The sequence below is a fragment of the Lates calcarifer genome, linkage group LG3, assembly GCF_001640805.2.
Source record: "Lates calcarifer isolate ASB-BC8 linkage group LG3, TLL_Latcal_v3, whole genome shotgun sequence".
Taxonomy (NCBI): domain Eukaryota; kingdom Metazoa; phylum Chordata; class Actinopteri; family Centropomidae; genus Lates; species Lates calcarifer.
This window is the reverse complement of record NC_066835.1, coordinates 5,750,010-5,774,201: the sequence shown is the minus strand read 5'-3', so window position 1 is coordinate 5,774,201 and position 24,192 is coordinate 5,750,010. Positions and strand designations below refer to the sequence as shown.

The following is a 24,192-nucleotide window of genomic DNA, read 5'->3' as shown; positions in this document are numbered from 1 at the left end:
ATGTAATGTTCCACTGTGTCTGCTGTTTGACAGCCCAGCAAAGTGAGGAGTGACTGCAAGGAACTAAAGATGTTGTGTGCGGAGGACGAACAGAGCAGGACCTGCTGGATGACTGCCTTCAGACTGCTCAAGGTACTTTCTTTACTTTTATGCCATATTATTGTAGTGAAGTCTACTGTACACTTCACAGAGGGTTGACAAATGTTTCTAATTGGCATCCAGCCTTGTAGTTACTTAATGGGTAGCGTCAATTCCCTTTTCTTCAAGTGTCAACATTAATTAATGTGTCGGCACTTGGAAACATGAACTGATGCTGTCTCCTCTCTCCTGCCTTCACAGTATGGGATAGTACTGTATCAGAGCTACAACATCCCCCAGCAGAGGAAGTCTAACCTCTCACCCTTCTCGGCGCCTGTGGTGAGGATCTGCTCTCTGACATCACTTTCTTACAGCCCTGGTCTAATGCCCCCACTCAGCCAAGACCAATCCAGATTGATCCATTAATTAGCTGATGGTGAATTGGAAACCAGTTCACTTAGTAACCACCTTGTGCCTCATTCGTCTTAAGAGGAAAGACAGAACCACATGCGGGATCATTTTTTCACTTTGAATAAGAAGGATTTGTTAAATACTGAGATGAATTCCTATTGAAATGATCATTGCTACTGTTGACCTTTGTTAATGAGGTGAGAGAGGTTCTGTAGTGAAAGGCTTATGGTCCAGATTCAGGTCAGGCTGCTCATTTAAACAAAAGTACATCCGACACATTAACATCTTATCCCAGATTTATTTACAAAGGTGAACATTTACATAATGCTCAGACACACATACTGCGTATAACAGACTGCACACACAGCAAACAGAAACATGTACATTTGTATGCTGTCTTACACTATGACTAATCACCTCACGCCACAAGGTATTTGTATAAGACTCATAAGCTCCTTTGATAAGATTGTGAATTAAAATAAGAGACAGATCTAGAATCTTTACAAAGTTTGTACTCTCTGAACATTACAGTTGTGGAGTGATTTTTTTCTTCAAGGACTTGTGGTCATATAAGTTTTCCCTACTGTGGAACGTCATGGTATACACTCGCAAATCATCATATCTGAAATAATTTAATGAGGGCTGCAACATGATTATCATCAATTATTCAGACACTTTGATTAATTGTTTAGTCTATAAAATTAAAGAAAGTAGTGAAAAATATCAGAAGAGCCTAAGATGATGTCTTCAGAATTTAAATCCACAATGAAACACTGCATTTCTCAGTTTATAAATCTTCACATCAGAGGAACTGGAACCAGAGAATGATTGAAGTTTTTGTTTGATAATTGACTTGATAAATTATTTTCAAAAATAATTGGTGATTAATTTTCTGTTGACTGATTAATTCACAAATGTAATCATTATAACCAGATAAGGATGACAAATCTTTACACACCTGTAGTGATCCCATAGACCCAGATTCAGTTGAGATAATAGTAAACTTAAGAAAATCCAGGTTTTTGAAAATGTATTTAAAAAATTAATTATGGATATTTACTTTTATGTAACAATGCAGCAGTTTTTAAATGATTTTGGACTTGGCATTATGAGTAAAAAAAGATGTACTTATTATGTATTATTTAGTCGGAGTTGATGCCAATATTGTACCAGAAGGAGACCAAATTTAAAGCACACAGATTTTCAATGTTAAAAGAGTTTTTGAATTATGTGACCAGGTGATTGTGGCAACCCTTTTTGCTTTTCCTCTAAAAGCGTTAGTAGTATATTTAAGAGCCATTTGGTTGAATTTATTTTCAGCTGAGGAAGAGGTCTAAGTAATTAATTAAAAAGAAACCTTGAATAATTTGAGCAGAAGAGCCAGAAAGCCAGAGGAGGCTTGTGCTTTTCCTCAGAGCGGCATTTTGTGGATTGACTGAAGTGGGTCTGTGTGCAGACAGGATTTGTCATGCCCCAGTGAGTGTGTCTGGCTTGTTTGACCTCTGACCCTTGTCTACCCACCCACCCCTCCCTTCACCCAACTACTCATGTACCCCCCTCCCCCCTCACTCCCCACCTACCCACCATCCTTACCCCACCCTCCCACCCTGCCACGTCTCCTAACAGCGGAGTGTATCTGAGAACTCCTTGGTCGCCATGGACTTTTCTGGACGGACCGGTCGTGTCATCGACAACCCTGTTGAGGCCCAGAGTGCCGCCCTGGAGGAGGGACAGACCTGGAGGGTAAGGAGGGGGTGGATGAAGCTTAGCCTATGGGATAGGAAGGATCTTCAAAAATAGATGAGTTCAGATCATGAACACAGATGGAATTAATCTCCAAATGCGTGAAGATGAACAGAAGATATAAGTTACCCACAGTTTTTTTCATCAGCTTTGATATAAAACAGTTTTAGTAAATGTCCCTAATTTTAGCAGGTGTTTTGTCCTGAAGTTAAAAAAGCCAACAAAATGGGGGCTTTCCACTACACAAGTGATTATACAATAGCTTTTGCACTTTAATGTATAAATGTATCATTTTTCATAGGAAAGAGGGTGCACAAGTCGTCTTCCATTCTGAGGTAATTTATCTTTCCCCTCCAGCTACTTTTCTTAGTAGATTAAAGTGTGCAGCAGCTCCACTTATCTGTTGCTGAGATCACAGCTCATCGAGCCAGAGCAGAACACAGCTGCTCACTTCATATTATGTTTGTAGGTTTACGTTGCTGTACTAAAATACATTAACACAGCAATATAGGAAATGCAAATTGTTGTGTCTTCAGAGGCTGTTGTTAGGGATTCTGGTTTGACATAGGTTATTTCATATCTAATGCTGGTCAATTCTTCCCCACAGAAGCGGAGCCAGCGTATGAATGTCCTGGGCAGTCCCAGCCCCCTGCATCCCTTCCTCCCTCAGCACAGGTATTCTCACTTAGACCAACATTTTGCAAACCCAGCAACACCAGAAAGACCAGTAAACTTTCTTGGCCTGGTTGATACACTGATGTGAAGTGGTTATGAATATATGCTAAGAATATGTTTTGTCTGTCTTTCAGTGATTCACAGGACACAAGTGTGGTTTCATGGTCGCATCATGAGAGAGGAAGCCCACAAAATGATCATACAACAAGGCCAAGTAGACGGGTAAGAACAACAATATGCTGAGAGGGAAAAGGTTGAGAGGCTTTGTTTGGCATGATGTTATCTCAGGGTAAATGTTGCTCATGTGAAATGTAGTTGAATGCTTGGCAAAAGCAAGTGAAGATTATTTTGTCAAGTCAAAATATATGAATTAAAAAAAGTGAAAAATAGAGACATCACTGCTGCCAAGAAAAAAGCTTAGATCTCTAAAGTGTCAGAGTCTAAAAACGGCTTTTTGGCCTGTCAGCCACACATCTTAGCCTTCACCCAGCGGATTAAGATAAGAGTCACACTCATGCAGCAGCATATCATTAGGCATTTGAAATTTCATAGTCACCTAAATGGAGTTCAGTAGTGTTATGTATTTACTACATACATACTTTCATCGTCGTACTTTTCATCAAACAGTTGAACCATTTCTCACTCGTGCTCTGTGTGTCAGGTTATTCCTGTTGCGGGACAGTCAGAGTAATCCCAAGGCATTCGTGCTCACCTTGTGCCACCACCAGAAGATCAAGCACTTCCAGATCCTACCGGTCAGTCACATGGCACACACACGATCACAATGCTGCGGGAAATGTGTCAAGGTCATTGGTAAAATCCATTCGAACAAGGCACAAAGAGACAGATCACTGCAAAATCAAAACTGTGCTAACAAACAGATTTAGTTTGATTCATTCATTCATTTTATGTTATATCCCAGTTACTAAACTACATATTTCAGTGTGGACCGGAGTTGTGGACTGACTGACAGACCTTCACTGACGTACCTAAAGCCACTAGCTTGGCTAAAGAAACTGTTATTGACCAGTTCATTACATGAGATTAGCCTGTTAATGTGTGTCTGACAATGTCACATGTTCTTTCAGTAGCTCATAGTGATAAAAGTAACCATGTCTTACTGTCATGTGATGGCTAACTGTCCTCTCTCCTCCCGCTGGCTGTCGTCTGAAGTGTGAGGAGGATGGTCAGGTGTTCTTCAGCCTCGATGACGGCGCCACCAAGTTCACCGACCTGATCCACCTGGTGGAGTTCTACCAGCTCAACAGAGGAGTGCTGCCCTGCAAGCTCAAACACCCCTGCACCGCCGTGGCCTTGTGACACTGCAATTCCCCCCCCCTCACACACACAACACACACACACACACGCACACACGCACACCTACACCTCCACCTCCACCCTTTTTTTGCACACCTTTCACTCAGAGACTCTGCCCCTTCCCTTCCCTCATCTGCCCCTCCCTCACCAACGCAATGAGGTTGAGGAGATAGAGAAAAGTTAAAGGTCAAGTTTTTTGGGGATGTGAACAGTTCAGCAGCAGCCAGCGTCACAGGTTTGATGTCCCCAGTGCGCCGTGCTTTTCTCTGCCTTACCGCTGTTTGGATGTTTGAGTGGGAACCGTTCGGACACTGCAAGCGTTGCAGATTGTGGACCCAGCAGACGCCCAGCTCCTGCGATGTTGTTACGGAGACTCGGTTGTTTTGTAATTGCTGTTTTGACCCTTGAGAGAGACCATTCATTGTGTTGTGCTAAGATCTGTTAAGCAGGAGTGCTGCGGGTCTCTTGGATGGATCCCTCCACTAAAGTCCCTCACCGTTCTTCTCCCATCAACCCCCCCCCCCCCAATCCTCCAGGCCTGATAAGCTGTGGTGCCCGCCCCACCCTCGCTACTGAGGCGGGCGGGGAGCGCCACCCTCTGACTTCCTCATCGATCATCAGGGATGGACGGGAACCTCTCTGGATCTTATCAAACTCGACCCAGGAGTTTTCTCAACCTGTGCAGTCCAGTCTGGATAAGCTGACACCCTGCTGTGTCCTATTCCACAATCCCCCCTGGTGCAACCCCCCCTTACCGCCGATCCCGCCGCCATACAAGCTCAGAGAAAAGTCGGAAGAGAAGAGAGAAGTAGCTAAAGGCAAGACAAGCAGTGCAGTGGTGAGGGTTTGCTGAAAGGACAGAGGAATGTTTATCAGGAAGGCTGCAACAGGCCTCTCTTGTAGAGTTGATTACTTGATGTCATTTTAATGCTGTTTGATTACTGTTGATTCAATGCAGAACTAGTTTTGCACTCCCGGGCGGACAGACGACAGCTGTTCCCTCTAGCTAAATGAAGCTGCCTGCTCTCCGTTCGTCGTCCTCCTCTTCCTCCTTCACCCCCTCCCTTCCTACCCCCCACCCCTTCTGAATAGCATGCATGTGAATTTCCATCAGCTCTGATTGGATTACAGTGGCGTGGGAGCAGAGAGTCACGGCTGATTACGCAGTGCCTTTCAGAAAGGTTTGGGAACATCTTGGACCTACGTGTGGCTCGTACCAACATGACCACACCACTGGCAAAGAAAAAACAAAAAACGAATGTGCTCTTGACCTGGCCACACGGTCTCATGACTGTGAGGAAGAGGAGGAAGACTGTTAAATAGACTCCTGAAAAGTGTGTCCACCCCCAAGCTTCTACCATTTCAGTCATTTTTTTTTTTTTTTAAATCAAAGGGTTAAATCTGTTGGTGAATTTGTCTTTGAATGTTCATTTTCTTTTCCTAAGTCTGTCTTGAGCTCACTACTTGCACATTTAAATTAACCTGATTTGATATTGATGGGTTGGAGCTGTCACGTTCGGATTCTGACCACTGTTTCCCTCACTCCAGATAAGACAAATCAACAAAAGCACTCCCATGACTTTTTGTGTTTAAATATGGAATTGAACAAATGACTTGAAATGTGAACTCAGTCCATTGTGTGTCAACACACAGTCGAATGAGCTTCACTCGCCTTAAGTGAAAATTGTGAGCCTTTTGTGTAAAATCAAAGCTGTATTTGAATGCACATACAGTAACACATATACGATTTTAAGATGGAAGAACATTGAGAGTTTTAAAGATTATGTTAAAGGGACAGTTTAACATTTGTGGAAATACTCTTAATCACTTTCTTGTCAAGATTTGGATGAGAAGTTAAATTTGAACCTGCTGTCAGCAGCTGAAAACCGGAAACCTGGGGATTTTAGCTAACCTGGCTCTGTCCAAAGGTAAAACCAGCCTACTAGTACCTCTAAGCTAACTGATTCTATATTTTCTCTATATTTTGTTTAATCCATACAAAACATATAAAAGTAAAAATAGAAAAGCAACAGTTTGTGGTTGGTTTTGCCTAACTTTAGCCTCTTATTTAGCGTAGCATCTAACGCTGAGCGAGAAGATGAATAAATGTATTTCCTGAAATGTCAGACTATTACTATAAAGTAGAAATCCACTGAACAACAATTCAGAAAACAGGTACTGATGATGCAACTGTGCATCTCTGGGCCCCATTTTCCTGTTTGGTGCTGTATTATTTCTGCAGATAAGTGGCTAAAGTGTAACATCCTGGTCAGATATTTCCAGCAGCTGCACATTAGTTTGGTAGCATCAGGTGGTTAACATTCGGTTGTGGTGTCAATCCCTCAGAGTCATCAGTCATACAGAGAGGAAATCATTTATGGCAGAGGTGAGAAAGCAGTTTCTACACCAGCAGTCACCTCAGTAGACCAGAATGCATCACAGCCAACATGTTGCATTGTCAGGAAGAGCCTCTATCTGTGTTCCAGAATTATTTTACAGCGAGATGATTCGCTCAAAATTAAGTGGCAACTATTTTGATAATCAGTAATCAATACTTTAAGTGAAAATGCCAAAAAGTGATGATCGCGTTCTCTCAAATGTTTCACAACAATTCATACATTTATCAAGGAGATTGATACATCAATCAACATCCACTAGCCTTATAATTTGTCTAGTTTGCTCAATTGCTTTGACCAATATTTGATTGAAAATGACGTGGTCATGCCTCTCTGGTAGTTGTTGAAAAGCATTCTGGGATATTAAGTGAGAAGGAAACATGACAGGTATACTAGAAAGGTTGGTTTAGATGGTGACATTTTTAAATTAAAACATCCACTTTAAAGCCAATATGTAGGAGATTTGAAAATGTTTGGCTCTAGTGCCCCCCAGTGGTAGAATTGAAAAAGACACTAACAGAGTCAATGAGACTGAATGGGCTAAAAGCAGCACTCAGACTGCATGAATTGATCTAATTTTTCTACAAATGAAGCATCATGTCATTAGATTAACTATTTTCATGCTACATTTACATAAACAGATCATCTGAATAGATTTTTTTTTCTTTACATTTGTCCCTGACTGTACTGAAGGAGCCTAGAGAAGACATGTTTGGGGTCCTTTATTCTTCTTCTGCCCTCTCCTGCTGTCGTGTGACCAGTAAATAAAAAGCTGCAGGCATGTGACATAACACCTGCTTAGCCTCGTCCTCCTCCCCTCCCGCCCTCACCTGCACCTCCCCTCCATCCTGTGCCAGATTCGCAGTGAACAGGGTTAGCACGAGGCCATCAGACTCCCTGCCAGGCAAACTAAACTCTCTAAGTACTGTCATTGACACGCAAGCCACTGCCGCCACTGGTCCACCAATCGTGTGACTTGATTGACTCACCAGCTCTGGGCTCCACCAGTCAGGCCTTTTCTAGTCAGGCAGGGCAGACTCTCTCCAGGGATTGGATAATGCTTGAACCCCCTGCCCCCTATCCCACCTGTGTCCAGCCTGTAAGCTATGACCCTGTGGTGAATAAGTGTGTGTATGTGTGTGTGTGGATGGCCAGACTGTTATTATTATATTCACTATTCAGGATTGCTAACTCTGCCGGTTATCATACTTGCCTTTTAGAGACAGTAAGAGGAAAGTTGCTTGTTGGTCGGTTAAAGTCAAGCTAAGTCGTGGATTTAGAGGAGACAGGAGTTTGGCTGGAGGTATCCCAGCATTCCCAGTCCTCAGTCGAGGTTCTTTCCTGTCGGTCAGAGAGGGATGCAAAGCCACATCGCTATGGGTCAGCGGGGGACGAATCACCATCCTCTCCTCCTCTCTCCATTTTTAATCACTGTGCTACAATGCAATCCTATACACAAGTCCAAGTATATGACTATACCAGTGTACAGTATCATTTGTTTTCTAAGTATGTGAAGCTATGGAGACGTAGATCTAACACTGTACCTAGGTCACAGATCACTATGTATGGGGCGTTATGCTTTTGCTCATAACTCCATGTAAAATGAAGAATGATTTATTTTGTCCTTTTTTCCATTATTTGATTGTGTGTATATTGACATTATTGTGTATTTTCTTTGGTTTGCCACAAAATGACCTTTTATATATATATATACATATATATATATATATATATATAAAAAGAATATACCACAGTATATACAGTATTAAATTAAGCTGTTTTTTATTTTAAGAGATCAAACTGGATTTTTGGCATGTGTCAAATTTCTTAACATCAGTTGTGCATATAAGCTGACAGGCTGACAGAGTCTTCATCTCTGCCAGCATCCAATTCTGATGCCATTTTGTTTTAAAACAACATCTTTTGAATATCCCCTCTATCTCTGTCTGTCACGCCTGATTCCACTCATTTACCTTCAAGAAAACACTCTAGTAAATGTTTGGATGGATATTAACCTTCAACACACATGCACACACTTACACACATACACCAGTGGGTTTCCATCGCGAGCACACACACACACACCAACACTTAACCCTTTGGGGATATTCTTAGCAGCTTTTGTACACCTTTCATCACAAGTAGTGCAATTATACGCTGTAGCTCAAGAGGATTGTGCATTTCAATATGTCCATTTACTCTGATTTTAAGGTGCATAACAAAGTTTTTTTAAATGCTTTTTCTTAACTAAGCCTATTCTTGCAGCAGGTGCCTCTTGTTTCTGAACATTAACGAGTTCATAGTTTCCATCTGTCCACTCACTGCATTCATTTACAGTTAGCTGTGACTGTGAAACATAATCCTACTGGAACTAAATCCTAATGTCAGGTCAACATTACATACAAGTTCCACTGACACTGGTGACTCACAGTGTAGGTGCAAGTAAAACTGACTCAGTGTTGGTTGTGCTTTATTTTTGGGTTGAAGTCATCATAAGCTGAAGGCAAACAAACATTTCAGGGAATGAAAAAAGAGCAAATGAACCATAATCTTAAAAAAAATTCAGACCCCCTCTGCCCCCCAACTGTACTTTGCTTCACTCTGTCTGTACGGCTCCTGGATCTACATTGTATCCTGTTCAGGTATTTTTGTACAAATAAGGGACTGATATATTCTGTGTTTATTGGAAATTAGAATAAAAGACAACATTGCTATAAACCAAAAATGGCTGGACTGGTGGTGTGTTATTCTCCTCCCTCCCAAAAAAACACAGTTTTCTTACTTTTCAGATGGTATGGTGTCCTGTCACCCATCATTCAGAGGATGTGGGTCAGATCAGGCATTTGCCTCAGCAGAAACACAGCAAACAATTTTTGGTTCAGGGACCCTTAGAGTGAACGTCCCCCTGTGGTAATTCAGGAGATTCTTAACGTTCCAGAAATGTTCTTTAAAACTGAAAAAAAAAAGAACCTTCAGGGAACAATCGCTAAAGGTTCCTTGAAGGTTCTTTTAAGGTTTCACAAAATTAATAATTAATAAATAGTTATTAATGGCTGCAAACAGTACAACCTTTAGCGGGCCTTATGTAAAGGTTAAAGGTTACCTGTTTGCTGGGAAAACATGAACACTGAAGAATAAAAACAAAAACAAGGCAAGGCAAAAATTAAAGTTACCAAATGAATAAAATAAAAAAATGTACCGTCTCTAATTATTTTTGCTAAGGTTATACATCCAGAGAAAAACTAATTGAAAGTGGGTATCATTTTTATTTATTTATTTATTTATTTATTTATTTATTTATTTTGTGTATACTCACGTGACGTTTTCACCTGCTGTAACACATATCAAACGCACCCCTCTACAACATGGCGGCGCATTTAAAAAACTTTTCACGCTCTGAGTGACGTCATCAGCGCACACCTGCAGCCGCAGTCGTAATCAGTTCAGTCACCTGCTGCTGCCCTCCATGTTAATGTTACATCGCAGAAAGCAGCTTCACCTGTTTCTTCAGTTTAGGCCGAGCAGCCAGCTCGTCGCTGTTCCTTACATCAGCTGTGGACCACAAAAAACACGCATCTGAAGGCGGAAGCGGAGTTTTTCTGGCCGTGCTGTGGTCACCTGGGACCAGCCGGAGATTACTGCGTCACTTCACCATAGTAAGTATTTGCTGCGTGTGCCAGTTGTTCTCATGCTGCTGTTTACCAACTGTGTTTATCGATAAAGTGGAGATTATTTTCTTTGGTTGCTGTGGCACGTCCATTATAATGCCTATATGCTGTTGAGCTGTAGTAGAAAAATATATATCAGATTTTAGCATTGAGTACTGTTTCCACAGTGTCACAACAGCTCACTATTAAGAAAAAAAAGCAGCTGCTTTAGTGTGGAGGCCCCTTCAAATTTTCACATTTTGTTAGATTGTAGCTTTAAAATCAATACTTGACGACAAAGACAAAACAGGATTTTAGGAAAAACTGAACCGTCACGCTGACACACAGGAAGTATTCAGACTCTGCTAAGACAGCGATCACTGCAACACTCCACCGATCTGGGCTATATGGCCAGATTGAGGCCTTTCCTCATTGAAGACACGTGAAAGGAACAGAGGGACTCTCAGACTGTGAGAAAGACTAATCAAACATCTCTGGACAGATGAAAAGGGCTGTCCACCAACAGTCCCCATCCAACCTGACAGAGCCTGAGAGGATCTGCAGACAAGAATGGCAGAAAATTCCCAAGTCCAGGTGTACAAAGCTTGTTGTGTCACTCCCATTAAGACTTTAATTACTGCTAAAGCAATTACAGTCTTCTTAGCTGCAACATAACAAAATGTTGGGGTCTGAATACTTTCTGAATGCACTGTATGCTCCAGTGAGAAACTTAAATTAAATTAAATTGTAAATTTACTAACCTGACACATTCCCATGCATAAATATCAATCTGCTTCTCTATCAGTACAGTTTTAATAGAATCTAATGTTGCAGTACAATGGTTTATCTAGACCTGGTCTAGATCGTCTTTTTTGCGTTTTCACCTTTACTCACAAGTACGATTAAGGTTTCACAAATCTAACTGTGTTTTAAAGTGTTTAGGTTCTCTGGGATAATCTAGTCTAGATTTTACCAGCCTATGCGTTGTGGTTTTTGATCTAGATCTGATCTGATGTGGTTCAGATAGAGAAAAAAGCTGTGAAATTGCCCTTCTTGTGTTTTCACAAATATCTCAAAGTTTCACAAAACTGACAGGAGGTTTCAAACAGTGTTTAGGCTTTAACTAGGATGTGTGATTCAGTTTCACAACAAGAAGTAAAACTGCTGAATCAGAAGTTGTTAAATGGAAATTAACTCATTGTAAACTAGTAGAGAATAATATGTAGGCTATTTATTTGATTTTGAATCTTATGTAACACTGTCAGATTCTGTGATCTAAATAGGAATTTCAGCTTCATTACTACTATAAATATTATAGTCACATATTTTTATTTTGATGGCTGTTATTAAAAATAAAGCCATTCTAGTATTTAGCTAGGGTCAGTCTGTCAATATTTGGTTGACCCATCTCTCTCCTTTAGTTTATCCTCTAGTGTCACAGAATCTGTTTGCTGTTAGGCCCCACATGACCCCCACACACTCAGCTCCCATCCTTTCTACAGTGTGTATGTGTGGTGCTGTTGGCCTTCCAGTTTCCATAATATATTTTCCATGAATATACCTGTTAAACTTTAAGCATGTGCTTACTTAATGCTGAAACATGTAGTTGTGTCAGTAACAGTGGACGCTCTGAGGTGTGAGGCGCTGAACTGCCAGTGGCTGCTGAAAGCAGTTGAAACCTCATTGGAGCTGTGAATGCTGAGAACAGTTCAGCTGAACAACACTAGAATGTCCCACTGCACTTGGACACTCCAGTTGCAGAAAGTACCAGAAAAGTTCAGCACCTCAAACAATTGCTAATAACTTCTCCTGTCTCTTAGTTGGTATGTTGTGTGAGAAGAATGTGTGTGACACTTCATGTATACATGTGTATTATTCTGAACATTTCAGAGTTTCAAAGCCATTCTCACATTAAAGTTTATAGAAGTTCTAGACCAACCAAAAATGTCTGCACTGAAACTGCTGTCAATGTCTGTTCCAATGAGTGTCTGAATCATTTGCTCCATTCAGAAACATGAAATCCAAACATGGACCTGTCTGATGTGAGGGAGCTGCTCCACATGGCCACAACAAACCCAGTCAAAGAAAGCTAAATGCAAGGTAAGAAAAACATAAAAGTCTGACTGGTTCACTTGCATTACATTTTTGATACAGCCCATAGAAAGAGCAGATATCTGCCACAGGTCAAAGTTAGCACTTTGCTCTTAATGTCAGTGTGCAAACAGAAACCTTTGGGGCGGCTGTGGCTCAGGAGGTAGAGTTCGATCCCAGCTCCCTCAGTCCTAGTGCTGAGGTATCCTTGGGCAAGATACTGAACCCCATTCACACACCAATGCGTGTGTGCATGTTAATATGTCAAAGAGCACTGTGTAAAGAATAAGTGCTGTGTGAATATGTGTGTGAATGGGTGAATGTGTAGTGAAGTAGTGAAGTGCTTTGAGTGGTTGAAATGACCAGAAAGGTGCTAAATAAGTACAGTTCATTTACTTTACAGGTTGTGAGGATGAAAAAGAAATCACTATACTGTTATTATAGACAAGGCAGACACATAATGAACATTAGCTTGATTCAAGGTAAAATCAAACTAACAACTAGAGAATAATACATAAAATATAAGTCCCTATTGTTAAATATCTTCTTCTCTGAGGCCTGTAGAGCAACTTCTTACTGTGAGCAAAGAGCCACTTGAGGGCAGTGCAGACCGTATTTTGGACTAGAACCTAAACACAGATTTTGAAAATAGTTTTTAGTTACTTTTTGAGAACGTGCCAAGAAAAACCAAGTAACATCACTGTCACCTGTCACAGGCTGTGGTCAAATCAGTCAAATCCATCAATATTAGATTTTTGAGACTGTTTGAGAGTTTAGAAAAATCTGATCATAGATTAGTAATATTGATGTTTTGACAAACACTTAAGCTAACATTTTTGAATTTAATAATTAGAGAAATAGATTAAGAGATAGAGGGGTGACAAATTAAAAAAACTGTTTGCTGTGGCTGACAGTCACCAGATCTGTGGAAGTTTTTTGAGCAGCATGTTACTGACAGTGCTCTCCCCCAAAATCATTCAAACCCCAGATGAGGGGATATCTTTCTGAAGAATGTTTGTCTCTCAGAGTTTCAGAGTCCTGTAGTTCAAGGAGCCCTGAAGCTGCTCTGGAGATCTGAGGTAGAGCAACACCTCACTGACATTCTGTTGGTTGCTAATTGCATTTATCACCATTTGTGGTGATCAGGACATTTTACAGTTGAAAAATAGATTGGTCAGTGCTCTCAGGGGGACAAAATATCAAATTATAACGCTGTTCCTAAAGGACTTTAAAGATATGAGTCATTTCTGTACTGCAGTTTCTTACCTATCTGCTGGCACACAAGACAGTAATCAATTATCTGTAATAAGCTTACTAAACTTGAGCTCATGCTACAGAATAGAGGATGTGTCCAAGATCAGGCCCAGTGAAATTGGAGTCACAGGTCATATTTAAGAAAAAAAACATCTTAAGGAGTTTAAGGATTATCAGCCAGAGAGAGAGTTCTAACCTGAAGACCATACATGTCACAGTCTTTGTTCCAATGTATCATTCTTTTTTAAATTCTCAAAAGTTAATATTGATATACGCCCTACAAGTTAAGCATTATTAACAGGTACAAGTGACCAAGTCTGATCCAGAGCTGACTCAGATCAACTGATCTGATCATTGAACGGCTGATTGAATAGAGCCAAACAAATCAACTTAATGCTAATTTTCCATCTCCGCTTTAATTAAATCTGTGTAAAATGTAGTTGTTCAAATGAAAAAAAACAAACATAATTAATAAACAATACTTAAAGAAATATGTGTTCATTATGTTTAATTTTCAAATAACTGATGGCAAAATGAGAATATTTACACAAGAAAATATGTATGATCTGTACAAAGAAATATACATGCAAAGATAAAAAACATAAAAACAAATAGCAAACATGTAATTTATGAAACTGGAAACAAACATGACAAAAAAGACAAACAATGAAAAAAACAAACAAAACAAACAAAAAAACCCTAAACTGAGGTATCCAGTCCAAGTTTCCTCGTTTCTAATGGTCTGTGCACACCTTTAAAATAAATAGGAAGGTAACAGAGGACTTCTGTTCCCGGTAGAATCTGTTTGAATGCGACACATCCGAACCCCGTACTGGATTAATGTATAGTTTTGTGGTTATATATTCCAGGAAAGCAAACTAATCACTCTAAACACCATTCGGTTAGTTGCTGTTTTTAGGGTAGGTTTTATAAAGAACAGGAATTTATGGAAGAAATATTTTGGCAACAAGTATATGTACATAAAGTTAGAACACCATTTAGTAAATGATGCACTACAATCTCCCGTTCAGCTCTTGCTCCATTCTCTGTCAATTACAAGAGTAACTGTCTCTTTAATCTCCTGCCTTTTTATTAAAGGACACAGGAGACTAAGTAAACTAATTGTGTTCCTCCAACATGGTGTTTGTAACTAGTGTAAACAATCATTTCACATGGTCATAGATTACCTAACTCAAGTGAAACATCACAATAAAACATTTTTATTAAGTACTATAAAGCTAGAGCAACTTTGGTGTACCAATACTACAGAGGCATACAGTACAAAAAGTGTTAAATTATTTTTGATCAAACCATAATGATTGTAGATTGTGACCTCTAACATGGCCTGGCCTGGAAGTCGTAACACTCAAAGATCAAATAAACACAAACTACCAGCAGTGCTTGCAGTACCAAGTACATGCTTTTCTCTAGATTTATTACAGATACAACAGATGTCTTCATAAATAGTTGCATAAAATGTTAAAGCCGCAACATTGCACATGATAATCAAACATAACATACAATGAGTGCATTTACAGTAATTTGTCTTCCTCCTCCTCCACATTCATTCCCATATGATTGGCAACCAGCTGCTGCCACCGAGGCTCTGACAGTCTCTCCTCCTGCCGTCCATGAGCAGGAGTCCACTGTGAATGTGAGGGGAAAGAAGGCAGAAGTCTATATACAAGGTAAGGCTTAAACATCTCATATCTGCGCAACACAAGTTTGTTCTAGGAAAAGCAAACAATGGATGTCTAGTGTTTCTTCTCAGATTGGACAGTGCAGCATTGTTACTCGCAACATGGTCATTATGGTATCTTAGATTAGGTACATTATGTAAGCGCAGCCATCAAAAAGCTCTGATCGCACGTATAAATGTCTCAATAAAGTCAAGAAGCTCAGTCACCGTCTACAGAGTCCAAAGTAGCACAGCAACTTTCAACTGATGAGCATTTTCTACAATTATTGTTTTTTTTTCTTGGAAACGTAGAGAGAGTACTTTTCCTTTCTATACATTGTTTCTATAAGAAAGGGCTGCTTCTCAAATGTCTTTGAGTTACAGTTTAGTGTAAAAGAGCAAAAACGCACGTCTGTGTCCCTCTCTAGCAACAAGAGGGAGGGCAGTTTGCTCTCAGCGCTATCACTAGCTTTGTTGGCATCACTTTCTCCTGAAAGCTCTGCATCTGTGCAGTGGTGTCAAGGCTCGATCAACTGGCTCCTCTGATCAGCTTTAACTCTTGCAAAGGAAAATAAATTACTTCATAAAGTTTTTTTTCTTTTTCTTTTTTTTTTAGATTTTTGTTCACTTAACTACAAAATCTGTTTTGAGTTGAAACCAGCAAGCAGCAGTAGACAAGGGCATCCATTAATTTACGTGGTAAGTGAGAACTCTGTTCTCTAGGGCTCTGATTGGGTGAAGACCTCAAGAGGTCTCCAGTTAATTGACTAAGGACTACAGGACTTTAGTAAATCAACATTCTGTGAAAGAGGATAAGATCAGCATTCATTGTTTCTCCTTCTTCTACATCTAGACAATCAAGATGCTCAATTCCAAAGGAAACTGCAGCCCCTCTAGCCTCAACACTGGACTGTGTGTGTCCAGTGCCTGATGGTCTGGTCAGACTGGTGAGGCTGTTCAGAATTGTGTATCCTTTTTCAGGACTCAAACTCGGGGCTGAAGGCGACTTTGGATGAAGCTCCTGACGCCTCCTATTGGCCGGGCATCAGTCTGATGTTTCCTCCTGTCTATGAAGGAGATGAGGCGGGAGGTGTCCAGACAGCCCTCTGCTCTGGCCCGGCCGTCAGCCAGACCTGCCTGCAGCCACGGCTCCTGTAGGCAGAGCCCGGCCGGAGGCCTCCTGCCTGGATCAGTCCTCAGAAGCAGGCAGACGAAGTCTCGGGCCGCCTGGCTGACGCCCTGGAAGTAATCCCTGGGGAAGCTGAAGTCCAGCCGGCAGATGTTCAGGCAGGTCTCCTCGGCACTCTCGTCAAGGAAGGGGGAGGCGCCGCTCAGCAGCACATAGGTCACCACGCCCAGGCTCCACAGGTCAGAGGTCAGCGACACCGGCTCTCCAAGGACCAACTCTGGGGAGGCAAACTCAGGACTGCCCAGCAGAGGGTGAACATAGTGGGCGCTGTTGAGCTGGACAGCATCACCAAAGTCTGTGAGTTTGACCGTTGGCTGGCCACTGGAGCTGTGGGCCACCAGCAGGTTCTCAGGCTGGAACAAGAGCAAAGGTGAAGTATCCCCATTAGTCTTGTTTACTTGACTCTTATTATATATTTATTCAATCAGTTAGGTTTCCAGTCTTTTACTTTGAGTATAACCTTTTTTTTTTTGCAGGTGAAACATAATGCAGTCTGGAGTTTGACCCTCAATATTCAAAGGAAAAAAAGAATCCAACTGCAAGTTGATCCATATAAGACCAGAAAGGCACTGTGTGACCTTTAACCAGCATGATGACTGACTAGAGATCAGGTGTGTGAGGTCAGGTAAGGTGTTTTGGAATTTTGACAGGAGACATTTCACTATGTAAAGGTAAAACACTTCAGACCAGTCAATAGCTTTCAAACACTTTTAGGCCTGGCGTCTGGATGCATCTTAATGAAGTAGTTCTGTGTTTTGGGAAATGTACTTATTTGGTTTCTTGCCCAGAGTTAGATGGGAACATGAATACCACTCTCATGTCTGTCTGTTAAATATGAAGCAACAGCCAGGAGATGGTTAGCTTAGATTAGCATAAAGACTGTAAACTGGAAAACACCTAGCCCTCTGCAGATAGCAAAACACACCAACCAGCTCCTCACTAACATCTTATATGTTGTTTGTTTAATCTGAACAAAAAAAAAACAAACACACTAAGGTTTGGCTGCTGGCTGTAGCTTCATATTTGTCCCACAGATCAGAGTGGTATCAATCTTCTCATCTAATTCTCAACAAGGCAAATAAGTGTATTTCACAAAATCTTTTAATGTAGTCCTGCAGTAGGAGCAAGTCACAGTCAAAATACTTACTTTTATGTCCAAATGTGCTATCCTGCAGTTGTGCAGGTAGTGTAAAGCTTCTAAAACATCCCGTAGGTAGCAGGCCACTTTCTCCTCTGTCAGATTCCCCCAGCTCACTATGTAGTCCAGCAGACGACCTTGGTCGGCCCTGAAACACACACACAATAAAACATCGAATGGAAGAATGCAACATTTACATACAAGAGTGAAAGTGCAAACATTTTGTCTTTTGATGTTAATGAGCTACACGTGTAACATGTTGATTCTAAAACTCTTTGTGTGATTGTTTATTTTTTGTTCTGTACTCACATCTCCAGGACCAGAACGTAGCTGCTGAGGGTTTCATACGTGTCTATCAGACTGACTATGTGGGGGTGTTGGAGCCTCTGGAGCAGATTGAGTTCCTGAGTCACTCGGTCCCTCCTCATCAATTTCTTGTTCACCTGTTTGACCGCCACCGTACGTTTGCTGCCCTGGTGGTCGCAACGCTTCACGACGGAGAAACGACCCCTGGTGAGGAGAAACAGTGGACAGACATTCAGCGGTCAGTGTATTCACACAGTACTTACTATGGTTGTCATGTTATTACTCTCCATTTGTAACAAAAGGCTAATTTGGTGTAGTGTGTTGGCAAAATCTATATATGGGTCTAACTTTGCTTGAAAATATGGATATATTTTAAGAAGATAACATTACCTTCCCAGTTCAACCACCTCAGTGTAGTGAGACTCAAAGTTGTCCTTCCAGCTCACTCTGATCCCATCAGTGGACACAGCTGAGACAAATAACACCACAAACAATCGATTAATTTCTAGACTTGGCAGATTTGATGCTGTGTATTTTGTTTTGTATAGGCACTCTTACCCAACACTCTGAGGCTAGCTGATGACATTACACTGCCCTAGCTCATTCGTGGCAATACAAGTGTAAACACCATCATCCTCAGAGGCTACGCCAATTATCCTCAGTGTTGCTTCACCCGTATCACTGTAACAGACACACACGTTAAATCACATCTGATTTCAAAAATCAACTTCTTCACTATAGCATGAGTTTTCCTCAACTGTACTACCACAAACAAGTGACAGTCCTATTACACAGTGCATTAAATCCAAAAGATAATCTAAACTGCAGCCTGATGGAGCTTTAGTAACATTTACCTAATACAAAATGACTCATGTAGAGACACTCAGCCTGTTTCTTCTTACCTGTAGGCGATGCTGAAGTGTCCATTGTTGGTGAGGTTGCTCTGGTTGGGTCCCTTCCAGGTAACAGCAGCCCGCGGTCGACCACAGACCTTACACCTAAGAGTGACGCTCTCTCCGCTGTCACATGTCACATCACTCAGAGGTACAAGGAACTCTGGGGGAACTGGAAGAGAAAGGACAAAAAATGTGAGTTAAAAGATGCAGCGATGACCTTTTAAAATTCAGCTGTTTAAAGCACTTAATCAATGCTTCTGATAGAATACTTAATTGATTTTGCCTTGTATTTTGCTTATCTTCAGAAGTTAAGACTTACCATCATAGATGTAGTTTGGATTTAGAAGCTGAAAAGAAAAACACAAAGCATGAGTAAAAAATACACTGTGGGGCAGATACATAACTTAATAGTGGTACTAGAATTCCCTCAGACGTAAAGATAAACTCACCTTTACAGAAACTTTATTGGCTAGGCCATCTCTGGACTTCCTGTAACCGTTCTCCAGCTTGGTCTCTTTCTTTGCCTCCTTTTCCTTCTTGTCAGACTTTTTACGGATGCGCAGGGACGTGTGCCAGGATGAAGACTTCCTGCTGAGACAACAAAAGGACTCGTTAAGTCTAGGTTTATTAGTTTATTAGGTTTAAGGTTTATTTAAATAAGTGGGTGAGAGGACAGATTTTAACACTTTGGTATACTGCCTAAATGCAGGAAACAATGTAGTCAACTAACTCATCAATACCATATTGTTTTACCAATATGTTGGACTTAGTTTATTCATTATTGTATTTAAAAAAACAGTTCAGGAGCAGCTCGCAACCACTAATATGGATGAAGTATAGGTGAATATAAGTTGCAAAAATAAATCTTTACCTACTACTTCCTTTTTGCCCAGAACAGTAAAAATTAATACTGGTACAGTTTTTTCAAAGCTCTTACTTGATGGATCCTTCGGGACAATCGGGGACGATAGCCGAGGTGTGTCCCAGCACAAATCCGGGGATCCAGCCCTCGGCAGCGGGGCCCTGCTCGGTAGCTGCCCTGAACACCAAGAACATGTTTTGCTGGTTGCTGGCCAAGATCTGGACCACCTCGCCCTGAGAGACGCTGATCTCATCCTCCTTCACAGCCATGTAGTCCTGGGTCACCAACATGGTGGATACGCTACTGCTGCTGCTACTTTCACTCTGCACCACAGGAAGGAAGCAAGGACATGTGGAAAATAGTAAGTACAAATCCATATGGTTCATTGCAGTTAATGTTTGGAGGCAGAAGATATGATAACACCACATATTTTTAAGTCTTGAATGCTGAAATCTCAAGAGAAACGCTAGTTTTGATGAGATAAAGTGAAAAAAAGTAGCGATAAGGCAAAAGAAGTAGGAAAACAAAGAGGAAAAACAGCGAAAATCGTTTACTGTTCACTGAAAACAGTCTCCATAAAAAGATTAGATTTGAAGCACAAGAAAGACAAAAAACAGTGATTCAGTATTTTCTTCTTGAAAAAGTAAAGTGGATGAAGAAAGGCAGGAATAAGATGAAGATTTCCATTTCACTCGTCTTTGCTCTGCAGCTCCAGGCAAAGACGAGATGAGGAACATTAGGTTGAATGAGAGGATCTTGGTCGAGTACGTTTGTAGACGAGCCACAAACGTTGTGGAGGTTAGTTGAAGGAAAAGTAGATTTGAGTAACACACCATGAAGACAGCAGGAGGTGAAGGACGGCCAAGAGGAAGTCAGGTGTTAGTATAAGCTTTGTTAGAAGTAAGAAAATCTAGAGACAGCCTTGACAGGGAATCACTGAAGAGCTGAACGAGGTCCAGTAGAGAGGTTTTGAACCTGAAAACATGTTGACAAACTGTTGCTAGAGAGGATGATGTTGAAGAGCAGTGAAGGTTGTCAGAGATGCGTAGTAGGGGACAGATTAGTAGCGCTGACTGCAGCAGGACAGGAGACAGCAGGCAGACAGGACAGACCAGGCCTCCCCCTGCCTCGGTGTTAGTCGGAGTAGCACTGGGCAGCAGGTAGTGGTCTTACCCCGTTACTCTGGGTGGACTGGATGGACTGCTCGCTGGCCGATGAGCACGTACTCATGCGGTCCGCATCCTTGCTGTGCGTGGAGTGTCTGTGGGTTTGGCTCCCAGATCCAGAGCCAGTCTGGATCTGGTTTGAGTTCTGGCGGACCGGACTCTCTCCTGCCTCCCCAGGGAAGGTGAACGAGCCAGGCCGGCTGGCTGGAGAGCCTGGCATAGAGCTCCAGAATCCAGATCCGGTCTTCTGACCGGGGCTGGGTGGGGGAGGAGGGAGGACGTCCTTGCTAAAGCTAGGATTGGTCAGGGGGGAGGCCATAGGGGGCACGGCTCCAGGCCGTTGTTTGGAAGTGGGTGTAGAGGGCAGGGGCCCAACTGTGGCACGTGGAATAGGGGCTACAGCGCTGGCAGGAGTGGGGGTCTGCGCTTGGTCCTCCGGGGTCTGGATAGGGTGCTTGCCTTGTGGGCTACCCCCTGGAGGGAGTAGGGGAGGAGGGGCAGGACGAGGGGAACCTGGACCATAAGTGAGCAAAACTCACACCTCAGTAACATCTTTCATTTTACCAAACAAAACAATTCTCACAAATACAGAACGGATAGATGTTCCTTACCTGACATCTTGTTGGGGCCGTCGGTGTCGGCCCCAGGGTGGTGGCGTAGGGGCTGGGGCAGGCGAGAGGGTTGGGGAATTCTGGAGGGTCGTCGAGAGCCACCCTGGGGTCCTGAAGGGATGGAACTACCCTGGGAACTACCACCTCCAACTCCAGGAGGTGCACTGGACCCACTGCTGCCTCCGCCCGGAGCGCCCATGCTAGGCACACATGACCCACCACTCGCCCCTACGTGGTTCCTCTGATACTCTATTGGTGAGGTCAAAGCTGTGATGAGGTGTAAAAGAGACAGGGGCAAACATGTAGCTAACAGTTCATTCTATACAGCATGTCCTGTGTGTTTGTGTTTGTGTGTGTCGGTGTACCATTGAGAAAGTTGCGCTGGCTCTCGAGTATCTGGCTGATCTGAAGGGTCCAGACCTCACGCACCCCTGGATGGGAGGAGTGAAGCACGAAGGACTCGACGGTGCCATTGGTCGACCGAGAGGTGAGAATAAACTTACAGGGATCGCCGTCTACATTCTCCTCCAGACCCAAACAGCTCACCTGCAGAGTGAAAAAAAGAAACATAAAGAGATATCAGATGATTACTGAGAATTAACTGTGGTAATGAGTCAATTAATGTTGTCTTTTTTTATTTTTATCAATGAATCATCTCTTAACCTTGGGTTTTATTTTATTCTTTTTTTTGCCTTACTCCTCCAATGATATATAGATAAAAGGCCTAAAGGTTTATGTCTGGTAAATCAGGTGATTACATTTTCAGGATAAAAGCTCCCATAAAGAGCAGTGGAGACGCTGTTGATGTTGCATAACATGGCAGTCTTTTTCTCAATGAAAAAATGTGTCTGACTTTGAAATTTCCCAACTAAACAAGTTTATAAAACTTGTATAAAGCTTATAACTTGCTCAAAGACTGATTATGTTTTCTCCACAAGCAGTTTATCAGAGAGCTTGGTGACCTATTCAAACATTCTACACACACACCCTTACATACATCATATATCCATTACCTTAATGCTGTTCTTGTAGAGAAAGCCAGGCAAGGAGAAACCTTTCTTCTTGTCGAGGGGCTCGCTGAAGATGACCAGCTGCTCAAAGAGGAAGACTCTCCTCTCCTTCATCCGGCCGAGCAGACTGCCCTCTGGGTCAGACACCATGAATGTATCCTGCAGCAGAAGGCGGCCTTGAGCCACGATCTTCCCCTGGAGAGGAAGAACAACACCATGAAAATGGACAGATTGGGTGTAGCAGAGAAAAGAGACGGTAAGGAATGATGTAATTTAGAAGTTAAGTGAGTTAATAAAGGCTTTAAAATGAGAGCTATATTAGTTTATTGCATAATTTTCTATTTAATGTAATTTCTTACATCGAATCCCTGAAGCCGGCCGACATTCATCATGTCATTACACCTTTTTGGCACAATGCACATGACCTCCACTGCTTTCTGTAAGAGTCAGAAATAACCAGAAGGTTGATGAGGTTCCTGAACATGTTTAGTTCATTTTAGAGGATTTAAGAGGAGCTTTAAGTTCTCTTATCTTACCTCCAACTCCATAGACTCTAGCCCAGCCTTTTTAGAGTGTTTCAAAAAATCCTGAAGCACAAAAGAAAAGTCGTGTAAAAAATATAAACTCTACAATTTTGATTTCAGATAGTGGCGACGTATGTTTATAAATAGCAGACCATGAAACACTGTATAATGACACAGAAGATGTCACAAGGGGAATAAGCAGCAGGTGGAGCTCTAGCACCCCCTGCTGTATTTTAACACACCAACCTTAAGCAGCAGCTGGTACTTCATGATCCTCTGGACTGGTTTGATGAGCAGGTCTGTGATCTGCAGTCTGTGTCCCAGCCGCTGCTTCAGGTCCTAAAAAGTCAGGTTACTTTAGAGACTCATAGCTAGATGCAAGTTTGTCATATCTGAGGGTAAACGCTTCAAAATAATGGGCTCATACCTCAAAGTAGGTGTCCATGTACTCCGAGACGATGTGCTCTGATTTGGGCTTGTTTTGACAGTACACTACGTACATGTTTAGTCTCCGTTCCTGAGTATAAAGAGCACACGCAATTACAACATGACCAAATGTATACATGTAAAGCAGAAGTCAGAAATTAACTGAAGACAAACCTGTTTGAGAAAGAGTGGTCCCAGCCTGTCAGGATCCTCCAAACACTTCTCCAACTCCCCGAGGAAGAAACTGAGCGACAGAGGAGAAAGTGAGCTACTGTGCAAGTGAATCTGATCGGAGAAAGCTTGGTATCATCTGTACATGTGCACCACATACTCTTTGTGCCAGTCGTAGATCTGGTGGATGTTGCCAAACACGATTTTATCTTTCCCTTTCATGTCATCAGGGACGCCCTCCTCCTTCATCCGGCTCATGTAGCCCTTGTGATGCAGACACACACATAAAAACTAATTTACAACAGGCAGTCTATAAAGTTCAGCAAATTAATTCTGTGACATTTTATAATCCCAAACAGAATAAAAAGTGGAACTACTTCAACCCCAAAAACCGTTCATATTTCACATCTGTCCGATAGTAATGTACAACTAATGAAGCTCTTCCACTGTTCATAGAGCTCAACTCACCTCCACCACCAGCCCAAGGTCTCTGACATAATCCCTCTCCGTCTCCACCAACTCCAGCAGAATGTAACTACAGCAAAGAAAGAAAGGAAAACAGACAGCAAATTTAGAAATACGAAAACTCCCAAAACTACCATA

General features: G+C 41.9%; 2 protein-coding genes across 2 annotated transcripts in view; one reads left to right on the top strand and one right to left on the bottom strand.

Annotated features, from left to right (window-relative positions):
- LOC108900407 (growth factor receptor-bound protein 10-like) overlaps positions 1 to 9,345 on the top strand; it is a 44,214-nt gene extending 34,869 nt beyond the window's left edge. The window contains 8 exon segments of the mRNA XM_018701435.2: positions 34 to 132; positions 340 to 417; positions 2,116 to 2,232; positions 2,840 to 2,887; positions 2,889 to 2,907; positions 3,042 to 3,129; positions 3,569 to 3,662; positions 4,081 to 9,345. Coding sequence (XP_018556951.1) covers positions 34 to 132; positions 340 to 417; positions 2,116 to 2,232; positions 2,840 to 2,887; positions 2,889 to 2,907; positions 3,042 to 3,129; positions 3,569 to 3,662; positions 4,081 to 4,227 — 690 coding nt within the window. The 3' untranslated portion in view covers positions 4,228 to 9,345.
- A 4,758-nt stretch (positions 9,346 to 14,103) lies between these two features.
- The window catches only part of LOC108900391 (triple functional domain protein-like), a 40,552-nt gene continuing 30,463 nt past the window's right edge, over positions 14,104 to 24,192 (bottom strand). Inside the window, 21 exon segments of the mRNA XM_051065506.1 lie at positions 14,104 to 16,832; positions 17,627 to 17,765; positions 17,927 to 18,127; positions 18,314 to 18,392; positions 18,482 to 18,518; positions 18,520 to 18,604; positions 18,826 to 18,988; positions 19,139 to 19,166; positions 19,269 to 19,410; positions 19,757 to 20,004; positions 20,855 to 21,360; positions 21,459 to 21,725; positions 21,824 to 22,004; positions 22,472 to 22,663; positions 22,828 to 22,905; positions 23,005 to 23,055; positions 23,239 to 23,331; positions 23,420 to 23,509; positions 23,593 to 23,662; positions 23,750 to 23,853; positions 24,058 to 24,124. Coding sequence (XP_050921463.1) covers positions 16,275 to 16,832; positions 17,627 to 17,765; positions 17,927 to 18,127; positions 18,314 to 18,392; positions 18,482 to 18,518; positions 18,520 to 18,604; positions 18,826 to 18,988; positions 19,139 to 19,166; positions 19,269 to 19,410; positions 19,757 to 20,004; positions 20,855 to 21,360; positions 21,459 to 21,725; positions 21,824 to 22,004; positions 22,472 to 22,663; positions 22,828 to 22,905; positions 23,005 to 23,055; positions 23,239 to 23,331; positions 23,420 to 23,509; positions 23,593 to 23,662; positions 23,750 to 23,853; positions 24,058 to 24,124 — 3,379 coding nt within the window. The 3' untranslated portion in view covers positions 14,104 to 16,274.